Source organism: Babylonia areolata, chromosome 29, assembly GCF_041734735.1.
Source record: "Babylonia areolata isolate BAREFJ2019XMU chromosome 29, ASM4173473v1, whole genome shotgun sequence".
NCBI lineage: Eukaryota > Metazoa > Mollusca > Gastropoda > Neogastropoda > Buccinidae > Babylonia > Babylonia areolata.
The window spans coordinates 35082861-35109835 of record NC_134904.1 but is presented as its reverse complement, the minus strand read 5'-3'; the positions used below and the strand labels follow the sequence as shown (position 1 = coordinate 35109835).

Below are 26975 nucleotides of genomic sequence, written 5' to 3'. Positions count from 1 at the left end.
TGTTTTGTTGTGTAGTTTTTCCGCTGTAAAATGGCGGTGAAGACAATCACAGCCATCAATCTCATGTCACGAACTTGAAGCGTACTGTGTGTGAGAAACTATTCAAGAAGATGAAGTGCATAATTCCAGGCATCAATCTGAAAGGTTACTTGCATTTCAGATCATTTTCAGTTGTTCGTCTTTTCTATTTTAGCATTGATCAGCGATTTAATGCTCAGCTTTTCATTTCATAAACTTTCAGTTTCAGATTGACAATGACAGTCATGTTACAGTGACAACTATGTTCAATGTACGAAATGATTGCCATTTAGTCTGCAGACCAGTCTCCACTAAAAACCCACATATGTTTATCACCCCAAAACAAAGAAATGATCAGTGATAAAGTTTCACACGTGTAGGAGAAGTTAGGTGCCGAGCAAAAGATCAGAAAGTGGGTTCACTGCTCAGCTGGTTAATGCAGTGCAGTGCTTGTGTGTGAAACTTCTTTCTTTTCGCATGTTTTTTTTCAGACAAAAAAATATCCATTAATTTTAAGTTACATATGCTTACAACAACAAAAATCGGGTACAAGGCCATCAGACCGTTGACTGCTTCACAGTGACAGAAAGAGCAAATCAAACGAATATTTTTATCATATCCAAACCAGCATTGTGCTTCAAAACGGAAGAGTCTCTCTGAGCTTTCCCAAATATATTTTGCAGAACAACACTCTAGAAATCTTTTCCCACCCCTCTTTCTAACAACAAATTGGTGGCAGTATGTGTGTGTGTTTGTGGGAGGGAGGGCCTGCATGCACGTGTCAGGAGAGCTCTGTGCGTGTATAAATGCACGTACGTGTATGCCTGTTGGGTTGTGTGTGTGTGCAGGCATGCATGTGTGTGTAGTGTATGTGTGTGTTGGGGGTGGGGTGTGTATGTATGTCTATGTTGTGGGTTTTGTGGGAGCGATGGAATATATATAGTCATATACTATGAATGTGCGTGTGTATAAGTTTGTGTGTGTGACAGGTCTGTGGATGGGGAATGTAGATGTTTGTGTGTGCATGTGCATGAGTTTATGTGGCAAGGCTAACTTGCTTTAATATGTAGTGTTTTGCTTGTGAACATTTCTTTGTGCTTTTATATATGAGACTGCATTTTATTGCATCTGTTGTGCACATGTGTGTGTGTGTGGGGGGGGGGGGGGGTAGATTTACCATTATTTTTTATAGTTATCTGTATATTTTATCAATATTGTTTTCAATTCATATTGTTATTCGTTCATAGTACAAATAGTAATAGTAGTAGTAGTTTTGTCATTTATCTTTTTTTTTCTTCTTTTTCTTTTCTTTTTTTTTTTTTTTTTTTTTCCTTTTTTTTACTACAAGTGAGTACTAGTTTATCATTTCATTGATTTAATAACCTATCTTTTTACTTTCTTTTGAATCATATTTTACTTATTTTCTTCCTATTTTCCCACAAGGTCTGACTAAGCTGCTGGTCAGGCATCTGCTTTGCAGATGTGGTGAAGCGCATGGATTTGTCTGAATGCAGTGATGCCTCCTTGAATAACTAAATTGAACTGAACCTATGTTTAGGTCAGGCATATGCCAGTCCTCTCACTTGTTTTTGCCCTACTTTTGAACAAATATGTATTTGGTGTATATTATTTGTACATATAGTATTGTCTAATTTCTACATGATTTGATGGCTTATTGAAACTTAAAACTTAGTTTGCATTTCTTCTGCAGTTCTTTTTTGTAATGTGTGTGAGATTGATATACAAATTTCATAAACAGATGTAAAACATCTTTTACTGATGAAGTTCCATTGTTTAGTTATTGTCACCTTTTACCAGTGGACATTCGCCTAGTTTTGTAAAATGAATGCCTCGTTTTGATACATGCTTGTATTTTACTTGGAATAATGAAAATTGCTGGACTTACTGTTTAATACGTATTAAGGGATAAAAGAATGTACTCATGCCTATATTTTCACCCACAGTGTTTGGACGGGCCATTCATTCTTTGGCAAAGATTGGCGATGAACTCTACTTTGAGCCACTGGAGCAAGGAGTAAGTAGTGTTGTACACATTGTTTTTTTGTTTTGTTTTTTTTTATAATTGAAAAACAACTTTACATGATCATACTACTACTAGCTGGGAATGCTTTTAGTAACAATATTTAGTCATTGTTGTTTTTATAGGTCTGCAGGTGCGCATATTTTATGAACTGACATTTTTTCATACATGAAAAGTTTGAATTCTTCTCTTTTGATAATTATATATGTGGACACTGGTACTCTGGTAGTGAGATACTCACATTCTACAGGTACCTGTATACACTCATCCTTATTTGATATTTCCATACACTCACCAGTGCATTTGCACACTCACGCACACATATATGCAAGCACACAAACATGCATACACACTCTCTCTGTCTGTCTCTCTCTCAAAAGCATAAATATTTGCAGTATTTCAGTCTGCTTCACTTTACACACAGTAACAATTGATTCAGCACACTTGTCATCTCCACAATTAATGTATGATAATTTTTTCTGTTTTATTTCAGTTGTCATTGAGGACAGTGAACTCCTCCAGGTCAGCATACGCCTGTTTCCTGTTCTTTCCTTCCTACTTTCAACACTACGACGACGGCAGAAAGCAAACAGAGGCTTCCAGCAGTGAAGACGATGATGAAGGACTCCGCTGTAAAATCATCATGAAGGTTTGCAGTGCTTTATTGAAGGATAATTCTGAGAAGTTGACGGGAAGTTAGTTCTTCCTTTTTTCTTTTTTTTTCTTTTTTTTTTTTTTTTTGTCTTGATAAGGTGGAAATATTTGGCTGGTCTCAGAAAAAACCATTGCTTTGTACCTTCTGTGTTTTTTTTCTTGCCTTGCCGCCATCTTCAAATGTGAAATTTACATTGCGTCATCATAGTTGATTTGACAGAAGAGTTTCACACTGGTAAAACATTTGTTGTATAGATCTTTGTTTTTGCTTGTCTCATGGGTGACACTTTATGAAACTCTGATGATGATAGTTTTCTCCCTTCCTCATGTTGCAGTCAGTCATGGCGGTGTTCCGCAGTCTGTCCACCATCGAGAAGACTGTGGAGAAGTGCAAGATCACCCACAATGCAAAGGAGGCTCGTCTGGTCTTTGAGCTCTACTGTCGGCATGGCAAGTTGTGGTTGTTGGCTCTCAAAACCTTTTTCTTTATCACTTTCTTTTGATGCCTCGTCTTGCACATATTTTCAGACAGGTCTTACAATCTTATCTTGGTGTGAATTACATTATAAACTTAAGTTGTATCTTTCAGTCCATTCTCCCCTTGCCATTCCTGAACAAACTGTGTATTGAACTGTCATCGCATCATTTATCCAAATACACCCCTGATACATTAGTATCTTTAAGGTCAGCAAAGGAGAACACATGTATGTATGTATGGAAGGATGGGTGGAGGGGAAGAGGAGGGGGGAGGCACACACACATGCACACACACACACACGCATGCACACACACATGCACACAGACACAAACATGCACACGCACGTACCATAACAAAATCTTTATTTTCAAGGATGATAGACAAGCACTGATGTGCAATTTTTACATCCATCCAAGAGATAGACAGGCAGAGAGAAATTATTTTAGTGGAAAGTAAACACTACTTGATTAACTCCTCTCTCTCTCTCTGCTTTCTGCTGCATTGCGTAAACTGATCCAACTCACATTTTAAGCCAGCAAGTGTGGTCTCTCTGAAGTGTCCCCCTGGAGTGTCCTGGAGGAAACTAATGTTTAATTACACATACTTAACTAACTCGGGACGACAAGTTTTCTCCCTTGCTTTTCCCCACAGACGGCCCATTTGTAAGGGTTTGGAAAAAAATTACAAAAAATACAAAATACAGAGTAAGAAAATGAAACTTTCAGAACTGGTTTAATATGTGTTGAGCTATTACATATATAAAAAAAAAATCAAATTTCTCATCTTATTTTTAGTTTTGCCATATGTAGAAAATACTGCCAATTTTTCACCCCGAATCACCATACCCATGCTCGCTTTCTGCATTAAATTCACTTTCTTCCTCATCATTATCCACCTCTTCAATGTTTGTAGCATTTCAAGTACTTCGGCAACCCTAAAACGTTGCCGTCGCTGCCTTGTTCGCTCCACAACATTTTGAGAAGAGCCCGCTTTGCTAACAGGCTGGCACACGAGCAGACAACCGGTCAGTGACTTCGTCAGCGTGTGTGTGAGACGGGCCACACATGGCAGGCTGGCCAATCATACCATTCGATTGTGGAGTGACCCAGAATAGCGCACTCTGCTTGGCTAATCACAAAATCACATGTACAGCGCGTGATGGTGTTTTATTTCTTGAAAATGCTATTCCATTCCGTCGTCTGAAACCGAATACATTTTTATGTAGGAATGCTCACGCATTCCTTCGTCCGGAGAGAGTTAACCGTGACCCAGTGGTGCAGACTCCAGCAGGGGTCTGGATTACTGTCCTGTCCAAACTACTAGTCCGCTATTTGGAGAAATCAAAAGAAACTGAGGCAAAAAGCTTCCCTTGGTAGTTACCCCCCCACCCCTCATGTTACCAGAATTCAGCTTTACTCAGACTGAAATATATGTAGGCGAATAGGTCTTCTTGTTATGTTGCTTTTAATGGACCTTTTATATTAGTTTATGTCCTCTTCAGCAGGTTTTTAAGATCTGATGTGTGTTCTCTGAAATGTTCCAGCTGTGATTGGCTGGGCTATAAGCCACATGAATTGATTTTGTGAAGTGTTTATATACATGTGTTACTTGTTATGTGAAGTGTGTAAACTGTTCAGATTGTTTCACTTATCACACTAAGAATTAATGTATTAATCATGTATTCTCCAAAAAAATAACTTTAAAAAAGCCATGGTACTGTACTGCTGGCCTGTAGGAATGAGGATAAGTTTCAGAAGACAGCGCACAAGACAACATTAGTTTGAAATGTTCATGGACATGGCATGTCTTTTTTTTTTTCACCCCCCAGGTATTGTGAAGAAGCATAATCTGGCTTACATTGAGTGTGAGACTCTACAGGCCATTTTCTCCAAAGAGCTGTGCCCCAACAAACTGACTGCACCCTCCAAGTAAGGAAGAACGTGGGTGGGTGGGTGGTTGTGTATGTGTGTGTGTGTGTGGTCATGCACGTGACTTAATGTGCATTGAACTTTGTGGGGTGTCACTTGGAAATGCTTTTCAGCATGTAATTAATTCAAGCTTTGATAACATCTGAGATAATTTGTGTCTTATTTGTCTTGGGTTTACTTGCACATATATATTTTTTTTTAAACTTGACTTGCAGTCCTATATAGCCCAAAAGAGGTGGAAGTAGGATAGGGAATACACATTTTAGGTGATATTTTTCCAGGTGATACTTTTCCAAATTGAGTATAAATACAGTGCAGATATCATAAACAGTCTTCTCTTTATAATTATATTGTGATAAATCATTCATGGTAAAAAAAATTTAAAAAATCATGGTTATTGTTGTGGTCATTATATCATTCATTGGACATAGGAGGAATAATATGTACACTAATAAACAGTTTATGGTAAATTTTCTTAAAGTCTTTTTCACATATGTGTTTGTGATTATTGATATCATTTATTCTTAATGATAGGAATAATGTATATTGATGAATAATTCCTGGTGAAAAGTCATCTTTGTGATTGTAGTCACTGTGTTTCTCATTTTAAATGGTAGGAATAATTGGTAAATGATTCATGGTAAAAAGTCATTTTATGACCGTGTATTTACATTGTTCATTTTATTAACCCCTTGACTGCTACTGGTGAGTGTGCTTGTCAGTGAATGCTGTTATCTGTGTGTATGCCTTTGTGTGTATACACACACAGAAGATCAAATACGCACATTAAAGATCCTGTAATCCACGTCAGCGTTCAGTGGGTTTTGGAAACAAGAAAATACCCAGCCTGCTTGTACGTACAAGTGATATGAAGATACCATATGATATGGATGTTTATATCGCACCTATCTTCAGTCAGAGACTAAGCTCTAAGCGTTTTTACAAACACGAAGTCATTTGCACTACAGGCTGCCTACATGGCTACAGCCGACCGACGGCTGCCATTTGGACGCTCATCATTCGTTTCCTGTGTCATTCAATCAGGTTTCAGTCACACACACATACACTCATACAGACACGCAACATTTTACGTGTATGACTGTTTTGATTATTTACCCAGCCATGTAGTCAGCTATACTCTGTTTTTGGGCGTGTGCATGCTGGGTATGTTCTTGTTTCCATAACCCACCAAACGCTGACGTGGATTACAGGATCTTTAATGTGCGTATTTGATCTGCTTGCATATACACAAGTGAATGTGAAATTAGTAAAACAAGTAAAACAGCATCATAGTTGACATGTGCTGTTATGTGTCACAATGGAAGTAAAACAACATAATAGTTGACGTGTGCTGTTATGTGAACAATGGAGGTTAAATTGCATCATAGTTAACGTGTGCTGTTATGTGTCACAGTGGAAGTAAAACAGCATCATAGTTGATATGTGCTGTTATGTGTCACAATGAAAGTAAAACAGCATAATAGTTGACATGTGCTGTGATGTGTCACAATGTAACTAAAACAGCATCATAGTTGACGTGTGCTGTGATGTGTCACAATGTAACTAAAACAGCATCATAGTTGATGTGTGCTGTGATGTGTCACAATGTAACTAAAACAGCATCATAGTTGACTTGTGCTGTGATGTGTCACAGTGAAAGTAAAACAGCATCATAGTTGACGTGTGCTGTTATGTGTCACAGTGAAAGTAAAACAGCATCATAGTTTATTTGTTTGGGGGGGGGGGGGGGGGGGGGGTTGGGTTTTTTGTTTTGTTTTTTGCTGCCCCATCATCTGCGCCGTTTCAGTGGCATTACTCCCACGCCGCTCATTTAGATTCCCCCATACACGGCCACGCAGTTCCAGCGTCGGCAGTCCACAGGGAACCATCGATGTTAGGTTGCCTGGAGGCCACACACCAGAGGAGACCCTGCACTGCTGCTGAGTCACTTCGGTGGTGTTCAGTGGTGCCTGTTCTGTTTTAACGTACTTAGGACACCACCTACTAAGCCCCCTACTAACGACAATAATGGCTTAGTCACGGAGCCAGACTGAGTGAGCGTCTCTCCCAGAGTGGAGACCACCACCACGTCCCTCAAACAACAGCCCCCCCATGAATCTGCCGACACTGACGACATTGACAGGACTCACCCAAAGCACGGAAGTGGAAGGGTATCGAAACTGAGGTCACCATGAGAGCAGGGCATGAAAGGTCACAAACTTTGAGACTATTTTGTTTACATTGATGACGATGAAGGAGAAGGAGGATGACGATGATGATGACGATATTGCTATGGAGGTCCATTTTGGTTTGGGACTGCGTGACAAGGCTGTACTCTACGCTTCCTGTCATAATGATATCCCGGCGTTAACCAGGCCCGAGAGATAGAGATACTTGCAGTGTTGGTCAGGTAATTAGAGCAACACACCCAAAGACGCATCCTTGAAGTGGATGACACTCGACTGTGTGGTCCCAGTCTCCCCATTTAAGCCCACAGCACACCCAACTCTGGGTAGGAGCCGGCCATGGGCCGAAAAACCCACCTCCGCTGGGATTCGAACCCGCGTCCTCCCAGCCGTCAGTCCGCGATGCTAACTACTTCACCACGGCGGCTGGTAACAGCATCATAGTTGACGTGTGCTGTGATGTGTCACAGTGAAAGTAAAACAGCACCATAGTTGACATGTGCTGTTATGTGTCACAATGAAAGTAAAACAGCATCATAGTTGACATGTGCTTTTATGTTTCACAATGTAACTAAAATAGCATCATAGTTGACGTGTGCTGTTATGTGTCACAGTGAAAGTAAAACAGCATCATAGTTGACGTGTGCTGTTATGTGTCACAATGAAAGTAAAACAGCATCATAGTTGACGTGTGCTGTTATGTGTCACAGTGAAAGTAAAACAGCATCATAGTTGACGTGTGCTGTTATGTGTCACAGTGAAAGTAAAACAGCATCATAGTTGACGTGTGCTGCAGACTGCTGTGCGAGGTGGTGGTCAGCTTCCAGACCACTCAGGAGGAGGTCACCCTCACAGCACGGCCAGACATTCTTTCTCTTAAAAACTACGTGGAAGATGAGCCAGGTAAAAAAAAAAAAAAATTTTTTTAGAAGATGAAACAAATGTGGTGTTTTGTCGCTGGCTTGTGCGGGGGGTTTTGAACATGTTTAGTGTGCTGTGTATGGATATGACTGCATCGTTCTGTGTGTCCAGTGTAAAAGAAAAGGGAAAATGGGTTGTGGATATTATCATAAAACAAAAAAATGTGGTGTTTGGTTGCTGGTTTGTGTTATGGTTTTCAACATGGTTGGTGTGATGTGTATTGATATGGCTGCATCGTTCTTTGTGTGTCCAGTATCAATGTAAGTATATTTTGGGTTTTGTTCATTTTACACCAGTGTGCAGGTGTGTGTGTGTTGAATACACACAGACTGTCAGACACAAGCCAAGGATTTAAACTGGTGTGGGAATATTCTGGTTTACGAATATGTATATTGTGTGTGGTGTGTGTGTGTGTATTTGCTGCTGTGTATCAGTGTGCTGCAAACATATCATCATAAAATAACCATAACAGTGTCTGCCACCAGAAGATCTGGACTTGCACACAAATTGTGCATGTAGCTGTGCAGTGTATCTTGCACTCAGACAAGCTTAGACTGACAAAGAACCTAGCATTTACGTGTGTTTGTACATGTTGAAGTGTGTGTAATTGGTTATTTAGTGTGTGGTCGATACACATGCATTTGTTCATGAGGGTGTGTATGTGTGTGCATGTGCAAACGTATTACTGGGCCAGAGAGTTCAGACGCTGGAGTGTATATGATTGGATGTGTATGTACATGTATTTATAAACTGTACGTTGAATGTGTATTTACATGTATTTATACAGATATACACACACACACACAGACACACACACACAAACACACACACACACACACACACACACACACACACACACACACACACATGTTTGTATGTGTTTGTAAACTGAATGCTCAAGTTTGGATGCCTAGGCTCTTTCTGGGGCTTCATTGGTGTGGGGTTTTTTTTGGAGGGTGTGGGGGGTATTTTTGTTTTTTATTATTATTATTATTATCATCATCATTTTTTGCTTGCTTGTTTGCTTGTTGATTTTCTTTACCCTGAGGGCTGAATGTGAAAAAAAAAAGCATGTCCTTGCTTATTCCACTTCCCTCATTAAAGAACATTCATTCATTCATTCTCTTCTGCAAATTCAGTGCAAGAAATTTCTGTTTCTGGCATTTTGTCTTTCCTTTATGTCATTCCTTCATTTCTTTCTATCTGCTGTGCTGCTCCATTCACCTACATGTGGTTTTTTTTTGTTTTTTCTAGAAAGTCTTTACATTATGACTTTGTCTTTTTCTGGACTTGATAATTGGGCATTCTTACAATGTTTTGTTGTTGTTTTTGGGTTGTTGTTTTTTTTTGCACCTAAGATGTTGGCAGTTTTTGGTTTTGTTTGCCTGTATTCTGTACAATACTGTTATCTGTATTTATGTGTACAGTTAGTTGATTATGTTTATGTTCAATTTAGTTGGGTTTTTTGTTTGTTTGTTTGTTTGTTTTTTTCTTATCCTCTGGCAAAACAAAACAAACGAACAAACAAAAAAAGAGAAGGAAAAAGAAAAGGGAAAGATGCTGGAATGGTCATTGTCAGAGATATGTTCCTTGGTGTGTGTGCTTGAATATTTTTGTACTTACGTCTGATTTTCTTTTCAATTTTTGTTGGGTTTTTGTTTGTTTGTTGTTTTTTTTGGGTGTGGGGGGGTTGGGGGGGGGTTCATGTTCTGTGGAATCAACACTCATAATTTTCAGCCCCAATACGGCTCTGTCCGCTCATTTGAGCTGTAAGCAGCAAAGGCGGTGCAGACACTGTTGCTATGCCCTTTGACTGTGTGTGTGTGTGTGTGTATATGTACAGACCCCAACAAAGTGGTGCACACAGAACTCAGCCTGGCGCCAGAGGAGTTTGACCTCTACCAGGTTGGGGTGGACACCGACATCACCTTCTGCCTCAAGGAACTCCGGGTAACTCCATTATAATGAAAACTACTTCTTCTTCTGCTGCTGCTGCTGCTTTTTCTTCGTCTTCTTCTCCATTTTCATCTTTGTCTTCTTCTTCTTCTTCTTCTTCTTCGTAGTCATCTTCTTCGTCATCTTCTTCGTCGTCTTCTTCTTCTTCTTCGTCTTTTTCTACTTCTGCTGCTGCTGCTGCGTCTCCTTCTTCTTCTTCTTCTTCTTCTTCTTCTTCTGCTTCTGCTTCTTCTTCTTCTTCTTCTTCTGCTTCTTCTTCTTCTTCTTCTGCTTCTGCTTCTGCTTCTTCTTCTTCTTCTGCTTCTTCTTCTTCTACTTCTTCTTCTTTCTTCTTCTTCTTCTTCTTCTTCTTCTTCTTCTCCTTCTTCTTCTTCTTCTGCTTCTGCTTCTTCTGCTTCTTCTTCTTCTGCTTCTTCTTCTTCTTCTTCTTCTTCTTCTTCTTCTTCTTCTTCTTCTTCTTCTGCTGCTGCTGCTGCTGCTGCTGCTGCTGCTGCTGCTGCATCTCCTTCTTCTTCTACTTCTTCTTCTGCTTCTTCTTCTTCTTCTACTTCTTCTTCTTCTTCTTCTACTTCTTCTACTTCTTCTTCTTCTGCTTCTGCTTCTTCTTCTTCTACTTCTTCTTCCTCTGTGTCTTCTGCTTCATCTTCTTCTTGTTCTTGTTCTGCTTCTTCTTCTTCTGTTCCTGCTTCTTCTTCATCTGCTTCTTCTGCATTCATGAGTTGCACCTCCCACATTTACTCATAAGTATGTGTGGGCTTTTATGTGAACGACGTGAAATTTACCCCCACCATGTAGCTGGCAATACTCCATTTTCAAAGGGAAGAGGGGGAGGTGGAGGGGGGTGGGGGGGGCAGGCAGGGTTAGCATGCTGGTTTTGTTCTTGTTTTCATAACCCGCTGATGGCTGATTTTGAATTACAGGGTCATCAGCATGTGTGTTTAAATTTTCCACACACAAATACACACGCATTAAGGGGGTTCAGACACTGTCAGCTCTGCACATCTGCAGACTTGGGAGATCAGAAAAATCTCCACCCTTAGCCCACCAGGTGTCATGACCGGGATTCAAACCTTGGACCCTCAGATTGGAAGCCAAGGTCCTTACACCACTTGGCTGTTGCACTTGTCGTTGCAAAGTTCTGATGAATAAATCCTGTCATGTTACATACAGCCCATCAAACAATAAAGGAATACTTCCATGATGATTAAAACAAATGGACGAGCATCAACTGTTTTGTATAGTACACACACACACACACACACACACACACACACACACACACATATATATATATATATATATATATATATATGTGTATGTACATACATTCTACATATATATATATTAAGATTCAGAGATAAGACAAACCATGGTTACCGGCAAAACATTTAAAGGTAAACCCAGAAAAAATATCTATAAAACTTATTTTTCATTGGAAAACATTAGTTTTGAAAGTCCTATAAATCCCAGCATTTTGCTACAGATAAAGTGGAGAATCAGTTCACCAAGTCAGCCCCCTCTCCTTTCAAAATGTAGGGAATAACGAGGGCCAAAGAATTTGTTTTTGCCACACAGCAGACATTATGAATGTTCAATAGTTAACTCACTCAGTACGGCCACTCCTCTCTTCTCCCCTACACAGACCCCTCAGATGTCCAGTGGGTGTCTGAATGACCCAAACTTTAGCTTCCAGCGTCAGAATTGTGGTATTCTTTGTCAACATTCACCTCTTCAGTATAAGAGCCTTCCGCTTGCAATATTTTGATGATGGTAATTGGGGTGAAACGCTGTTAACGTGGTCTCTTTCGCCGTTCGTATGGAGAGAGTTAATACAATTGTCACAGGAAACGGTTTGCATTTAACTTTTTTTTGTGTGTGTGTGTGTGTGTGTTAAAGTTGTCACAAGAAACAGTTTATGTTAAATAGCTAATATACTTGTCAAAGGAAACAGTTCATGTTTAATACAAACAGTTGATACAGTTGTCACAAAAAAACAGTTTACACACGAAACAGTTTATGTTGGATACAAATAGCTAATATAGTTGTCACAAAAAAACAGTTTTAAACAGTTTATGTTTAACAGTTAATACAGTTGTCACAGGAAACAGTTTATTTTTAATACAAATAGTTGAATATAGTTGTCACAACAAAGAGTTTATGTTTAATAGCTAATATAGTTGTCACTCTCTCTCTCTCTCTCTCTCTCTCAAACTCTCTCTCTCTCTCTCTCTCTCTCTCTCTCTCTCTCTATCAGGTTGCCGATACTGATGACATATTTCTCTTCCCCCCCCTTCTCTTTCTCTCTCTTATCCATCTGTCAATGTGTGTGCGTGTGTGTGTGTGTGTGTGTGTGTGTGTGTGTGTTCTTTATCACATTCCTTCTGCAGGACTTCTTTCTGTTTTGGTTTGTTTTTTGTTTTTTCATCTTTCTTTCTCCCCTTTCCATTAAATATATATGTGTGTGTGTGTGTGTTATTGTAATTGATGTAGATTAGCAAGGACAGATTGGAAGAATGGGCCATGCCTAAAATCTTAATCCTTGAATAATTTTTTTTTTTTAAGTGTTTTGAGTTCGGAGTTCACTATGAACATTTTTTTTTTTTTTTAATTTTTAAAAAAATTTAGATTTAATTAAAAAAAAAGAAAAAAATGTCAGGCACCAGTGACTTGCTTCACACACAGAACTAACAGTGGGTGTTGTGCATGTGCAGGCCATTCTTGCCTTTGGTGAAACCACAGGTCTGCCCCTCAACATCAACTTTGAAGCAGCTGGAAGGTTCTGACCATGTTGCCCTCCTATGATATTTTGTGCATGTGTGTGTTTGTGTGTGTGTGTGTGTGTGCACGGAAAGCTTCTATTTCCAGAAGAAAAGAGAGAAAAAAAAAAAAAAGATAAGGGAAAGGGGCAAATGATTGACCTTGGCTTTAAAAAAAAAAAAAGGTTTATGAACACATCACCCGGCACGTTTGTTGGGTGGGGAAGTCAGACTGCTCTCCCCAGGGAGAGCGCGTCGCTATACTACAGCGCCACCCATTTTTTTGTATTTTTTCCTGCATGCAGTTTTATTTGTTTTTCCTATCCAAGTGGATTTTTCTTCAGAATTTTGCCAGGAATAACCCTTTTGTTGCCGTGGGTTCTTTTAAGTGCATGCTGCACACAGGACCTCGGTTTATCGTCTCAACCGAATGATTAGCGTCCAGACCACCACTCAAGGTCTAGTGGAGGGGGAGAAAATATTGGCAGCTGAGCCGTGATTCGAACCAGCGCGCTCAGATTCACTCGCTTCCTAGGCGGACACGTTACCTCTAGGCCATCACTCCACACACATGTTCACATTACAACTTTGCTGACTGGCAGTACTGGTCTGATTTGATTGGGCAAGGTGAAGTAATATGAGTGAATTTACTTGGGAGAAATAGCATCAGTGCTTTCCAGACGCTAGCAGCCAGTGTGGGTTGATTCCCACATCTTCGACATTTGCACATGGTGAAAAGTCACTGCAAACACACATATTTTTCCGCTTCTGTTAAAAAAAATCTATGGTACCTAGTCATTAAATGACAGCATTATATTCAGTATCGATTGATAGAAAGAGCAGACCTTTCACTAATTGTTTATGATATATTTGAACTATCATTTCCTTTTCCCTCATATTTTGATATTTTTCTCTTCTTTTTTTTTTCTTCTTCTTTTTTTTTTTTTTTTTTTTTTTTTTTTTTTTTTTCTCCTACTTGAAACGGTTTGTTGGGGTTTTTTTCACTTCCTTTGGTCACGGATGAATTGTATTACGTTTGTTGATGTTAATCCATTGTGAGGGCAAGGGTCAGGCAGGAAAAAAGGCACCAGATTTACCGAATCTGTTACCATCAGTGGAAACACAGCCTATCGATCATTCAGTTTCTCTTAGCTCTCTTGCTTTCAAGAAAAAGTCTGCATATCCTGTATTTTCCTCCAAACCCCTCTCGCCGTTTCTTCGTCGAGTTGCTTGTATCAAATGTTATCGCACTAATGATCATTTTGTACAGTGTGTCGAGCAGTCGAGGTTTGAACAAACAATTTTTTTTGTTGTCGGTTGTATTTGTATTTGTATTTCTTTTTATCACAACAGATTTCTCTGTGTGAAATTTGGGCTGCTCTCCCCTGGGAGAGCGCGTCACCACACTACAGCGCCACCCATTTTTTTGTATTTTTTCCTGCGTGCAGTTTGATTTGTTTTTCCTATCCAAGTGGATTTTTCTACAGAATTTTGCCAGGAACAACCCTTTTGTTGCCGTGGGTTCTTTTACGTGCGCTAAGTGCATGCTGCACACGGGACCTCGGTTTATCGTCTCATCCGAATGACTAGCGTCCAGACCACCACTCAAGGTCTAGTGGAGGGGGAGAAAATATCGGCGGCCGAGCCGTGATTCGAACCAGCACACTCATAGTCTCTCGCTTCCTAGGCGGACACGTTACCTCTTGGCCATCGCTCCACATAAACACATTGTGTCTTGTTTCCCTGTCAGGCCGGTGACGTTCTGCATCGACAGCGACCAGACCTTCGAGGGCAACTTTGTGCTGGCAACGTTGGCGGAGGAGCTGACGTCCTCCCAGGCTCCTGCCTCACAGCGTGGGCAGCAGGCACCATCACAGAGCCACAGACGTTCTGCTGCTGCTGTTGCTGCAGCTGCTGGGGCCAAACGGGGGTCTGGGAAGTCTGTTGCCTCGTGAGTGTTCTTTTCCGAATGGGATTTGTGGCAGGCTCTTTCCCCCCCCACCCCCCCCCCCCCCCCCTTTTTTTTTTTTTCTTTTTAACTTCCTATCTTCTTGAAACAAATTTTTTTTTTAAATGTTCTATTTCATCTTCACTGTACATATTAGAAAAAAAAAATTATAATAAAAAAAAAAAAAAAAAGAAGAGAACACACACACTCGTTTGTTGATGGGGTCGGGGGAAGGACAACACATTTGAATGTAAAGACAATGATCAGCCTATCTTTGAAGAGCATTACATGCGCGCAAGTCTGCAATGTTTCCCCATCACATAACATGTAACACTTGTATATCTACATCCATGAAAACATACCCATCCAAACATAACATACACATATTGGAATGGTGGTTCGGGGGTTGTGTTGAGTAGGGGGTGTATTTTTTAATCCGCCCTTAAAATATAGCTGCGAAATGGCACATTAAGAAATGTTAATACATGGCTTGTGCTAACTTACAAATCTTGGGGGTCCGAGGCACTCTTACCATAATCCTAGGGGGTGCCACACTCCCTTCACTCTAATGCTGCACATTCCTATTGAATCTGTGTTGCTGCGCACATACAAAAGGCACAGCTTCTGGTCATAGTCGTCTAGTTTTCTAGGCCAAGATGCATGTCAAGAGTAAGAACTCTTCTTCATAGCAGATGATCCTAGATGTCAGACTAAGAGTTCGACGGGCGCAGTAGCCAAGTGGTTAAAGCATTGGACTTTCAATCTGAGGGTCCCGGGTTCGAATCACGGTGACGGCGCCTGGTGGGTTAAGGGTGGAGATTTTTCCGATTTCCCAGGTCAACATATGTGCACACCTGCTAGTGCCTGAACCCCCTTCGTGGGTATATGCAAGCAGAAGATCAAACACGCACGTTAAAGATCCTGTAATCCATGTCAGTGTTCGATGGGTTATGGAAACAGGAATATACCCAGCATGCACACCCCCGAAAGCGGAGTATGGCTGCCTACATGGCGGGGTAAAAACGGTCATACTCGGAAAATCCCACTCGTGTGCATACAAGTGAACGTGGGAGTTGCAGCCCAAGAACGCAGAAGAAGAAGAAGACTAAGAGTTCAGGACCTTCACAGTTTTTATGTGTTTGTTCTGCAAAATTTCTCGGCCATTCGTTACTCGGATGAGATTATAAACCCAGGTCCCATATACAGCACGCACTTGGTGCACTGAAAAACAACAACATGGCAACAAAAATGTTGTCCTCTGACCGGGAGGTTATCAGCCGTCGTAGCTACTTTCGTTTTCTCGCATAGGCAGGTATTGGTTTGCACAGGACAGGAATGTCAGACCCCTGCCAGAGTTTGCACTAGTGGGTCACGGTATGTATGTTAGATAAACGTGATTTTAGGAAGAAAATTTCCTTTGAAGAAGACCACTCTGATAGGTGTACAAATATATATGTGCATGCACTCAAAGCCTGACTAAATGCGTTGGGCTTATGCTGCTGGTCAGGCATCTGCATGGCACATGTGGTGTAGCGTATATGGTTTTGTCTGAATGCATTGATGCCTCCGTGATAAACTGAAACTGAAAACTTATCTGCTAAATTTAAGAACGGCCTGGGGACCCACTTTATGAATATTCAGTGTGCCCGTTCTATTTTTAGAGCGTCAGGGATACACGCATATCAGTGTGTTATGAGAAACAGTTACTCCACTGATGGAAATCAGGGAACTGTTGTGTTTACTCCCTGTTTTTTTTTTTGTTTTGTTTTTTATCATAATTATTATTTATTTATTTATGTAAGCTTATCTATTATTTATTCACCTTTTTTTTCTTTCTTTCTTTTTTTTTTCTTTTTTCTCAAGGCCTGACTAAGCGCGTTGGGCTACGCTGCTGGTCAGGCATCTGCTTGGCAGATGTGGTGTAGCGTATATGGATTTGTCCGAACACAGTGACGCCTCCTTGAGCTACTGAAACTGAAACTGTTTGTGAGCAGGAAGGGTGCCAGCACCAATGGGGATGTGTCAGCTCCAAGGGGGAATGCAGAACAAGGAAATGTCAGGTAAAATCCTTGGACATGGCACCTGCTGTCTTTGTTGTGCTGGTCAGTGCTGTTTCTTTGTACTGTCAGCCCTTTTTGAATGGATTCTTCTTCCTCTTCTTCTTCTCCTTCTTCTTCTTCTCCTTCTCCTTCTTCTTCTTCTCCTTCTTCTCCTTCTTCTTCTCCTTCTTCTTCTTCTTCTTCTCCTTCTTCTTCTTCTTCTTCTCCTCCTCCTTCTTCTCCTTCTTCTTCTTCTTCTTCTCCTTCTCCTTCTTCTTCTTCTTCTTCTTCTTCTGCTCCTTCTTCTTCTCCTTCTCCTTCTTCTTCTCCTTCTTCTTCTTCTTCTTCTTCTACTCCTTCTCCTTCTCCCCTTCTTCTCCTTCTCCTTCTTCTTCTCCTTCTCCTTCTTCTTCTTCTTCTCCTTCTCCCTTTACTCTGTGAAGAGTCAGTGGGGGTGTTGCACTAACTGTTTTTGTTATGGGGTGTTTGGTTTGACCTGCATTTTTAATCTAAGCTCAGCATGCTATAGTGTTTCAACTGACATTTCTTTTTCTTATATTTTGAAAAAAAGGATGCCGGTACTTTTTTTTTTTCTTTAGTGCTCCATCATCTGCACCATTTCAGTGGCATTACTCCCACGCTGCTCATTTAGATTCCCTTATACACAGGCTACACCCGTGTTGCTCTGTCGCAGTCCCACTGTCTGCAGTCCATGGAGAACCATCGATGTTAGGTCGCCAGGAGGTTACACACCAGAGGAGACCCTGTACTGCTGTGGAGTCACTTTGGCAGTTTTCAGCAGTGCCTGTTGTGATTGAGTGGGTCATCAGCATTGTTGATTAACGCTGATTATTTTTGAGAGTCTTCCTCCCTCATAGCTTTGACTACCTAGCTAAGGTGCTGAAGAGTATGTAAGCTTAGCAGAAAAACCTAACTAGGGGGGCTGTAGAGTACATGGGCTTAACAGGAGGTTGATTTCGGCAGCACTTTAAACACAGTAAGCTGACAAAATTTGCCCCTTGTGGACACCATTTTGGACGTTTAGCATTTATATTTTAGACATGCTCCAGTGCAATGTGTGCTTGCGAAATCTAGACTTGGCCTACAGAGTCACACCTGTGTGTGTAGATGACAACACAGTCATGTCTTGTTTTAGGCTGAGGGACAACCATTTCATTTTTGTTAGATATGTGATTGGATGTGTGCGTATCTATATATGTATTTGTGTGCATCTGTGTGTACAGTGTATACGTGTGTGTGACAGAAACGGACCAGGACCAAGCGCAGAGGAAGCAGCGTTCCTGGACGATGACGACGACAACATGGGGGACATCAGTGCTGAAGAGCTGGCCGCCGCCATGGAGGTGGAGCAGGAGTGGGAGCAGGCAGAGGCTCAGAGGCTCCAGCCTCCACACACCTCCCACCCTGAGGAGATCCACCGTCCTCCCCGGGACAGAGACAGGGAAGGACACGCGGCATCCTCCGCCTCCTCACACACTCACGGCGCCAAGAAAGACGGACTTCAGGAACAGAGAGAAAGAGCCCCTTCCTCCTCACACACTCACGGCGCCAAGAAAGACGGACTTCAGGAACAGAGAGAAAGAGCCCCCTCCTCCTCACACACTCACGGTGCCAAGAAAGACGGACTTCAGGAACAAAGAGAAAGAGCCCCCTCCTCCTCACACACTCACGGTGCCAAGAAAGACGGACTTCAGGAACAGAGAGAAAGAGCCCCCTCCTCCTCACACACTCACGGCGTTAAGAAAGACGGGAGACTTCCAGAAGAGAGGACGCACAGATCATCATCAGCATCATCACAGAGTCACAAAGGAGAGCAAGACGCACCCACGCATTCAGGGAAGCGTTCAAGAGACGAAGTCTCCGGACATCACCGGGACAGAATCAAAGCACGCAGCAGGGAAGGGGGCAAAGAGAGACCTCACCACAGCGACAGAGAGACGTTTTTGCACGGCCAAGAGGTGGAGAGGGGGGGCTCTTCGTTCCAGAGGAGCAGGGTATCACCGCCAGAAAGGGTAGGAGGAGAGAGGTGGGGAGGAAGCAGACTGCAGAGGGGTGAGGATGACGAGGAGGGGGAGGGAACGTCGGCCAGCCCTGTCATACCTGTGCAGTGCCCTTCCGCTGACGTGGTGAGATTTCTTCTGTGCATGGTGACTCAGCAGTATCGTACCTGTTCTCCTTACTTTTTACAATGACAGAGTGATTTATTAACCCCTTCTCAAGTGCCCCAGGACAGAAATTTCCGTTCGCTTCTGTGGTGTGCAGAAAAAGTGCCGTGGGACAGAAATTTAAATTACTTGTTACACTGACAGAGTGTTTATGTTTCTGATTTATTGTAACCCCTCAAGTACCCCAGGACGGAAATTTCTGTCCTCTTCTGGTGTGCAGAAAAATTGCCCAGTCCTCAACATTGCAGGAAAATTTTGCCTTTTGCAAAGTCATCAAGTTTATGTGAAATTATCGTAATTGTATAGTGTGTTCATATTCCTTTCAGAAAAGTATAGGTAAAATATGCTTTCCTTTTGTAGTTTGCATGCTATAATTGGTTGGGTTTTTTTGTGGGTTTTTTTTAATTATTACCCTTTGTGACCAAAACATCCCTTGGCAAACAGCTGTCACTGAGCATAGAACAGGCTTGGTGCTGAAAAGGTATAAAAAATTTTTTTTTTTTTTTAATTTATTAAGAAAAAAAGAAGAAAGTATGGCAGCATAGATCATTCACTTCTGAACACGTTAAGAGTTCTGTGCATGGTGACACATCGTCCCTGGTTAAATCACCAGACTAATAATTTGTTTTTGTTTTCTTTTTAAGGGCAGCTAAGGTCAGTCACATATTAGACATCACATAGTAGGAATTGTGCATCTGGCGACTAATTGAGATAACTATTTACTTCGCTTTTTAGATCAACAGACTCTTGTGTTTTGATTCATGAAAAACGGGCAGCTCGGGTGAATCGCTTACTGTCGGATTTGGGGTTTATTGTATTTAGTTTTTATTATGCATGTCTCATATGTGTTTTTATGTGTTTCATATGTGTTTTTATGTGTTTTAGACATTATGCATGTCTCATATGTATCTTTTTTTATATTATAATTATTATTTATTTATTTATGTAAGCTTATCTATTATTTATTCACCTTTCTTCTTCTTTTTTTTTCTTTTTTTTTCTTCTTTTTTTTTTCTCAAGGCCTGACTAAGCGCGTTGGGTTACGCTGCTGGTCAGGCATCTGCTTGGCAGATGTGGTGTAGCGTATATGAATTTGTCCAAACGCAGTGACGCCTCCTTGAGCTACTGAAACTGAAACTAAAACTCATATGTGTGTTTCTACATTGAAGTGTTTGTATGCGGTGTTTTTTGTTGTTGTATGGTTGGTTGTTTTTAAGTATATGTTTTTGGGCATGTGTGTGTAGTGTTACCAGTTTTCTTTTACTGCTGTTTGTTTTTTGGTGTGTGTGTTTGTTGTTGTTTTTTTATTGCGCCGGTGTTGATCAAAGGGAGATAATTTTCCATCCTGTGACACATGAGGCTTTTTTTCTTCTCTCTTTTGGAGGCGATTGTTTGTATATATATGTTCATCTAACAGGGTTTTTTGGGGTTTTTTTATGAGGATTCAGAAGTTGTTTTGTTCTGTTGTCAGACAAGGGAAGGCGCCTGTCTTCAGCCACTGTCTGGTGATGATGACGAAGACCTGGACGACACAGTTCCTGGTACCCCTCCGTCCACCCCTCCGTCCAAAAAGGTGAAAAACGCTCCTTGCTGGGAGTATAATGCTTTCTCTCTCTGGTTCTGCAGTTTGCGGTCTTTTTTCCTTTGTATGTATATAATTCTTTATCGGCATATAGTTATATGGAAATATGTCAAAGAGTATATTGATTTAGATAGAACTAGCTTAGGAGTTTTGCATGTAAGTTTGTATGTGTGTGTGCAGGGCTAGAAATTTTTGGAATTTTTGTTGTTGTTGTTGTTGTCTTGGGTTCAAGGAGATTAAAAAAAATTTTTTTAAATCTACTTGTCCCCCAGTATTTCTACTTGCCTTCTCTGAGAAAAGAGACAGTCAATTAACTCTCTCCATACGAACGGCGAAAGAGACGATGTTAACAGCGTTTCAGCCCTATTACCATCATCAAAATATTGCAAGCGGAAGGCTCTTATACTGAAGAGGTGAATGTTGACAAAGAATACCACAATTCTGACGACGGAAGCTAAAGGTTGGGTCATTCAGACACCCACTGGACATCCGAGGGGTCTGTGTAGAGGAGGAGAGAGGACTGGCCGTACTGAGTGAGTTAAGGTAACTGCTGCTGGTAGTGTCAATGACAAGTCAGCAGACAGAATTCATTCTGCATCGGAGGTACGCATTATTACAAGAAAATATTAAGCGGGGGGGAAGGAAGGTTGTAAGTGTTGGAAGTGAAAAAAGGGGAGGAGGGAATTTGTTCAGTCTGCGCCGAAGCTTGACTGCTGAGTGACAGGCGCAATAGCCGAATGGTTAAAGCGTTGGACTTTCAATCTGAGGGTCCCGGGTTCGAATCTCGGTGACAGCGCCTGGTGGGTAAAGGGTGGAGATTTTTCCGATCTCCCAGGTCAACATGTGTGCAGACCTGCTAGTGCCTGAACCCCCTTCGTGTGTACACGCAAGCAAAAGATCAAATACGCACGTTAAAGATCCTGTAATCCATGTCAGCATTCGGTGGGTTATGGAAACAAGTACATACCCAGCATGCACACCCCCGAAAGCGGAGTATGGCTGCCTACATGGCAGGGTAAAAACGGTCATACACGTAAAAGCCCACTCGTGTATATACGAGTGAACGTGGGAGTTGCAGCCCACAAACGAAGAAGAAGAAGAAGAAGACTGCTGAGTTACTCTTCCACTGACACGGTCAGAAGTTCGTAGCCCAACGATGGGCGTTGGTGTGATTGTTTACAAGCATGTGTGTGTGTGTGTGTGTGTGTATTTAGCAGTGATGAAGCTCTAGAAATTCAGCTGTGTGTTTCCTTATCACACTATTTTTGTATGTATATGTATATATAGCTCTCTCTCTCCCCCCTCTCTCTCTCTCTCTGTCTGTCTTTCTGTCTCTGTCTTTCAGTCTTTGTCTCTCTCTCTCTCTCTCTTTTTCGCTTATATATATGCATATATATATGTATATATATATATGTATATATATATATATATATATATATATATATATATATGTATGTATGTATATATATGTATGGTTATTTTCTTTTCAGATTTACATTCTCTTTTCTTTTTCTCTTATATATATATGTGTGTGTGGGGGTGGGGCGGTATTTTCTTTTCAGATCTACATTCCCTTTTCTTTTTCTCTTTTTTTTCAGATAGCTTGATCTAAAGAGAGAGAAAAAAAAAACAAAAAAAAACAGTGGCTGCTGAATTTTTCACATGACAATTGGAGAAAGCATTTCCACTTGTCCAGCAGGTTTAGTTGTCATTGACAGTGGGACGGACATTTGTGTGTTTTTAGCCCAGGTGTGTGACCCTTGGTGTTGGTTGTGTGTTTCAGTTTCGCTCCCTGTTCTTTGGGTCATCCCAGAAAAGGTCTCAGCCGCCACACAGCAGCACGGTACTGGCTGCCGACACAGATGAAGATGATTGAAAACAGTGAAGGGCAGATGTTGTGATGTGTGGGTGGGTGTGTGTATGTTGAAGTGTTGGGTATTGGAATGTGTGTGTGTGTGTGTGTGGTTGTGTGCATATGCGTGTATCTGTGTGTGTTGTATGTGTATGTTTAGTGAATGTGTGTGTGTGTTTGGTATGCATATGCATGTGTCTGTGTGTGTGTTGTATGAGCGTGTTTAGTGAATATGTGTTTGTATGGTGTGCATATGGTGTGGAGTGATAGCCTAGAGGTTACACGTCCCTCTAGGAAGCTAGAGAATCTGAACGCGCTGGTTGGAATCATGGCTCAGCCACCGATATTTTCTCCCCCTCCACTAGAACTTGAGTGGTGGTCTGGACGCTAGTCATTCGGATGAGACGATAAACCGAGGTCCCGTGTGCAGCATGTACTTAGCACATGTAAAAGAACCCACGGCAACAAAAGGGTTGTTCCTGGCAAAATTCTGTAGAAAAATCCACTTCGATAGGAAAAACAAATAAAACCGCAAGCAGGAAAAAAATTTTTTAAAATGGGTGGAGCTGTAGTATAGCCATGTGCTCTCCCTGGGGAGAGCAGCCTGAATTTCACACAGAGAAATCTGTTGTGATAAAGAGAAATACAAAATACAAATATATGCGTGTATCTGTGTATGGTGTGTGTTGTGTGTGTGGCAGAGGACATAAAAAGTGTCATGTATTGAATATATATTGAAGAAATTGAACATTGAGAGATGATGTGAAGATGTGATGGGGGGCATGGACTGGTGGCACTTGACCGGCGCAGCATTTGTTGCTTGTGTGTGTTCTGTTTTGTTTTGAGATGTCACTGTTTCTGCTCACCAGGAAATGGCTCGTGTTGCGTGCATGACCGTGAGATTCAGCATAGCCGGGGAAATTAATGGCAAAAAGTCTTTGTTGTCAGGGCACCTTGAGCACTGTCTTCCTTTCTAAGTAAACATCTGAAAGCTGAACAAATTAACAACAGAAGCCACACTTTTAATTTTAATTCATTTCATGCTGTTTTATATTGTTTTAGAAAGGCTGTGGCAGAATTGGTTAAGCGTGGGGAAACTGATTTGGTGAACAGGGTTCAGACGGGCGCAGTAGCCGAGTGGTTAAAGCGTTGGACTTTCAATCTGAGGGTCCCGGGTTCGAATCACAGTGACGGCGCCTGGTGGGTAAAGGGTGAAGATTTTTACCATCTCCCAGGTCAACATATGTGGAGACCTGCTTAATGCCTGAACCCCCTTCGTGTGTATATGCAAGCAGAAAATCAAATACGCACGTTCAAGATCCTGTAATCCATGTCAGCGTTCGGTGGGTTATGGAAACAAGAACATACCCAGCATGCACACCCCCGAAATCGGAGTATGGCTGCCTACATGGCGGGGTAAAAACGGTCATACACGTAAAAGCCCACTCGCGTATATACGAGTGAACGTGGGAGTTGCAGCCCACGAACGCAGAAGAAGAAGAAGGTGATCAGGATTCAGGGCCCTGTCTCAGTATGGTGTTGTGTCCTTCTGGACAGGCACTTTCCTCTAATTTTCCCCCTTCCACCAGGATGTGAACGTGTACCTGACTGGTTGGGGAAGGTTTGAATAGCATAAGTAGAGACCTTCCTTATGTAGAGTCCTAGACAAAGTGGATAGGAATTCAGTGCCCTGAAAAAGGTTATAGGACCTTAAAATTTTCTCCTTTTCTTGTGTGTGTGTGTGTGAAGATAACAGCAAACCTCAGAGAGCAGGATCTTCAGCTTTTGTTTATCTCTGATGAGTAAAGAACTGAAGTATTTAATTTCCTATTTCTCTATCTTGTACATTTGTAGATTGTAATGTCCAGATTCTGTGGTATCTACGATGTGGCTTTTACGTACACGGACTGTTAACTTTTCTCTGCCGTACGTTTTTCTGTTCTGTGTACCATTCCTCCCTTCAGACCCTGAACTATGTTTACCGGTGTCGTGTGCTTATTTTGTGGCGTTATCTTCAGAATGTGCCTTTTACATATGTTCTTCCATGGAGCTATCACCAGTCACTGACTGGTCCCCAGCAGCCAGTTGCATTTCTTGGACGGAAGAGCCTAGTATGGTTGTAACCCGCTACTAACTGTGTGTAGAATGGAACTGACCCATGGCGTAGTTCGGTCAACGTAGGTATTTAGTCACGTGTAACTGTCAAAATTTTAGAACCAAGCAATCCAACTGGTCCCCAGGAGTGGAATGCAGGGTGATGATAAAAATAGGAGCCAAGGGAAAAGTGCAGAACTCTCCTGTCAAAGGGAAGCTGGGTCTGTCTTCACACAGTTCTAAGGATCCTTTTAGAGACACTTTTGTGTGGGTAGAAATTTTGTTGTTGTTGTTTTTTTTGTTTGTTTTTTCTCTCTCTTCTTGTTGCCCCATCATAAATGTCATTTAATTACACATACTTAACCATGACCCAACTAGTGCAGACTCCGGCAGGGGTCTGACATTTCTGTCCTGTGTAAACTACTATCCGCCTGTGCGGAGAAAACGAAAGTACTACAAGCGATAACCTCCGGAAGTAGGTAACCTCCCCTTTGTCCCCCTGGCTAGCGCCCTCTTTTTCCGGCAGCCATCATGACTCCTGTTCCTGTGCTCTCGTCAGTTAGTATGGCGAGTCCTGCGTTCAGAGCCACACCGAAGTTCATCTGTGGGTAGATTTGCTTCCCTTTTTATTTATTAATATATGTTTGTTTATTGGGAACATTTGCATTTATAATAATGGAGTTGCTGTTGTTGTTTTTGGTGGGGGGTTAAATAATTACTGTGGGTGAGAGCAAAACTGAACTTTTTGGCAAAAATGGACATGAATAAAATGCAGATATGGGTGTGCGCCTCACTTGCGCACAAAGAAATGTTCAGTGTGGATGAATCTGAGAAAGAAGAAAGTTGCTACCCATCTTAAACTGTAATTTGTATTGTGATAATGTGAGGTTTATTTCCTGGTATCCCAGTTCACTAAGGCATTAAACTCTTCAGTTTTTGTATTTGGTTTTGTTTTTTTGTTTGTTTGTTTGTTTGCTTTCCCCCCCACCCCAAGTTCTAGCTTATTCAGCAAGTGTGATTTTACTGACCATTTTTACGCCCCCCCCCCCCATCCCCCCATCATATAGTTAGCCTCATTCCATTTACTGCATGCTGAGTGTTTGTTCTTCTGTAACCCAACAAATACTGGCATCGATTATGGGATCTTAGACATGTGCATTTGGTTTTCCACTTTCAATGCACAAGGAGGTACAAAATACATACAGATCTGCATTGATGTTCATCTGGATTGGATTGCATGAGCGATCTTAACAGTACTAAGTTTGCTTAGCATTAACAGTTGTCCTGAGCCTATAGAATAAGCATTGACTCAAGACCGTTCTTGATGTTAAGCAAACCTAGCGCTGTAAAGATAGCTCATGTAGCCTATCCCTAGTTTCCAGAAGTGTGCCTTCATTATTGGTACAGGAGAAAGAGTATAACCTGTTGTTACACATTAAATCAGAATGAAATTAACTCACTTTCCTGAAGAGATTTGTTATGCCAAACTGAACTGTTAAAACCCATACATACAAACATACACAGTGTTACACACTCACACACACACACACACATTTGAAAGTTGACACGCAATGAAAGTTTACGATCCTTTATTTGTTTTTTGGGTTTTTTGTTGGTTTTTTTTGTTTGTTTTGTTTTGGTTTTTTTGTCATGCTTACACACACACACACAACCACGCACTGTTCTACCACAAAACATTCTACCTAGATGTACACTGTTTCGCACACTCAGTAAACACTTCATGTCCTAGACATCAGCATCTATCCTATCACTGCGACGCCAAGAACAAGTAGACCAGCTTGACCAAAACACGGAGGCAGATACATTGAGTATGGGGTGTGTGTGTGGCACCTAGTGTCACTAATATAATAATAAGCCAGACTTTGCAGGAAAAGGTGAAATCAAGAAAGGGTGGAAATAATTACACAGCAGGAAGAATGTCTGAACTGCGAAATGTGAAAGAAAAAACATCAAAATTAAAAAATAAACTTTTTTTTTTTTTTTTTTTTTTTTTTTGTTGTTTTTTTTTTTTTTTTTTTTTTTTGAATGATAATAATAATGATGATTACACAAGAAAATGGTCTACATGGTGGTGTGTCCATCGAGATCGATGATGACCATCGTTGTCATCCAGCTGGGGGATGGGGGAGGGTGGTGGTGGGGTGGGGGGGAGGATGCTCATAAATCTATCTGTGAATGCGCAGATGGCTGAATAGTCCAATCTGCGCACGAAATGGTCTACATAAAGAGTGAGCAGAGGTGCAGACTGTTTTAGTTCAGGTGTTTTTGTGGAGATTATTTCTTTCTCTTTTTTTTCTTTTTTTTTTTAAGAGAAA

General features: G+C 41.3%; 1 protein-coding gene across 1 annotated transcript; it reads left to right on the top strand.

Annotated features, from left to right (window-relative positions):
• The first annotated feature begins 14 nt into the window (after nt 1-14).
• On the top strand, nt 15-25595 carry LOC143274745 (uncharacterized). Its single transcript, XM_076578658.1, has 13 exons — nt 15-144; nt 1983-2053; nt 2553-2708; nt 3049-3163; nt 5020-5119; nt 8102-8208; nt 10070-10176; nt 12894-12958; nt 14689-14889; nt 16881-16946; nt 18190-19072; nt 20583-20684; nt 22477-25595. The coding sequence occupies exons 1-13, from the start codon at nt 111-113 to the stop codon at nt 22567-22569; spliced, it is 2100 nt and encodes a 699-aa protein (XP_076434773.1). The 5' UTR covers nt 15-110; the 3' UTR covers nt 22570-25595.
• The last annotated feature ends 1380 nt before the right edge of the window (nt 25596-26975 follow it).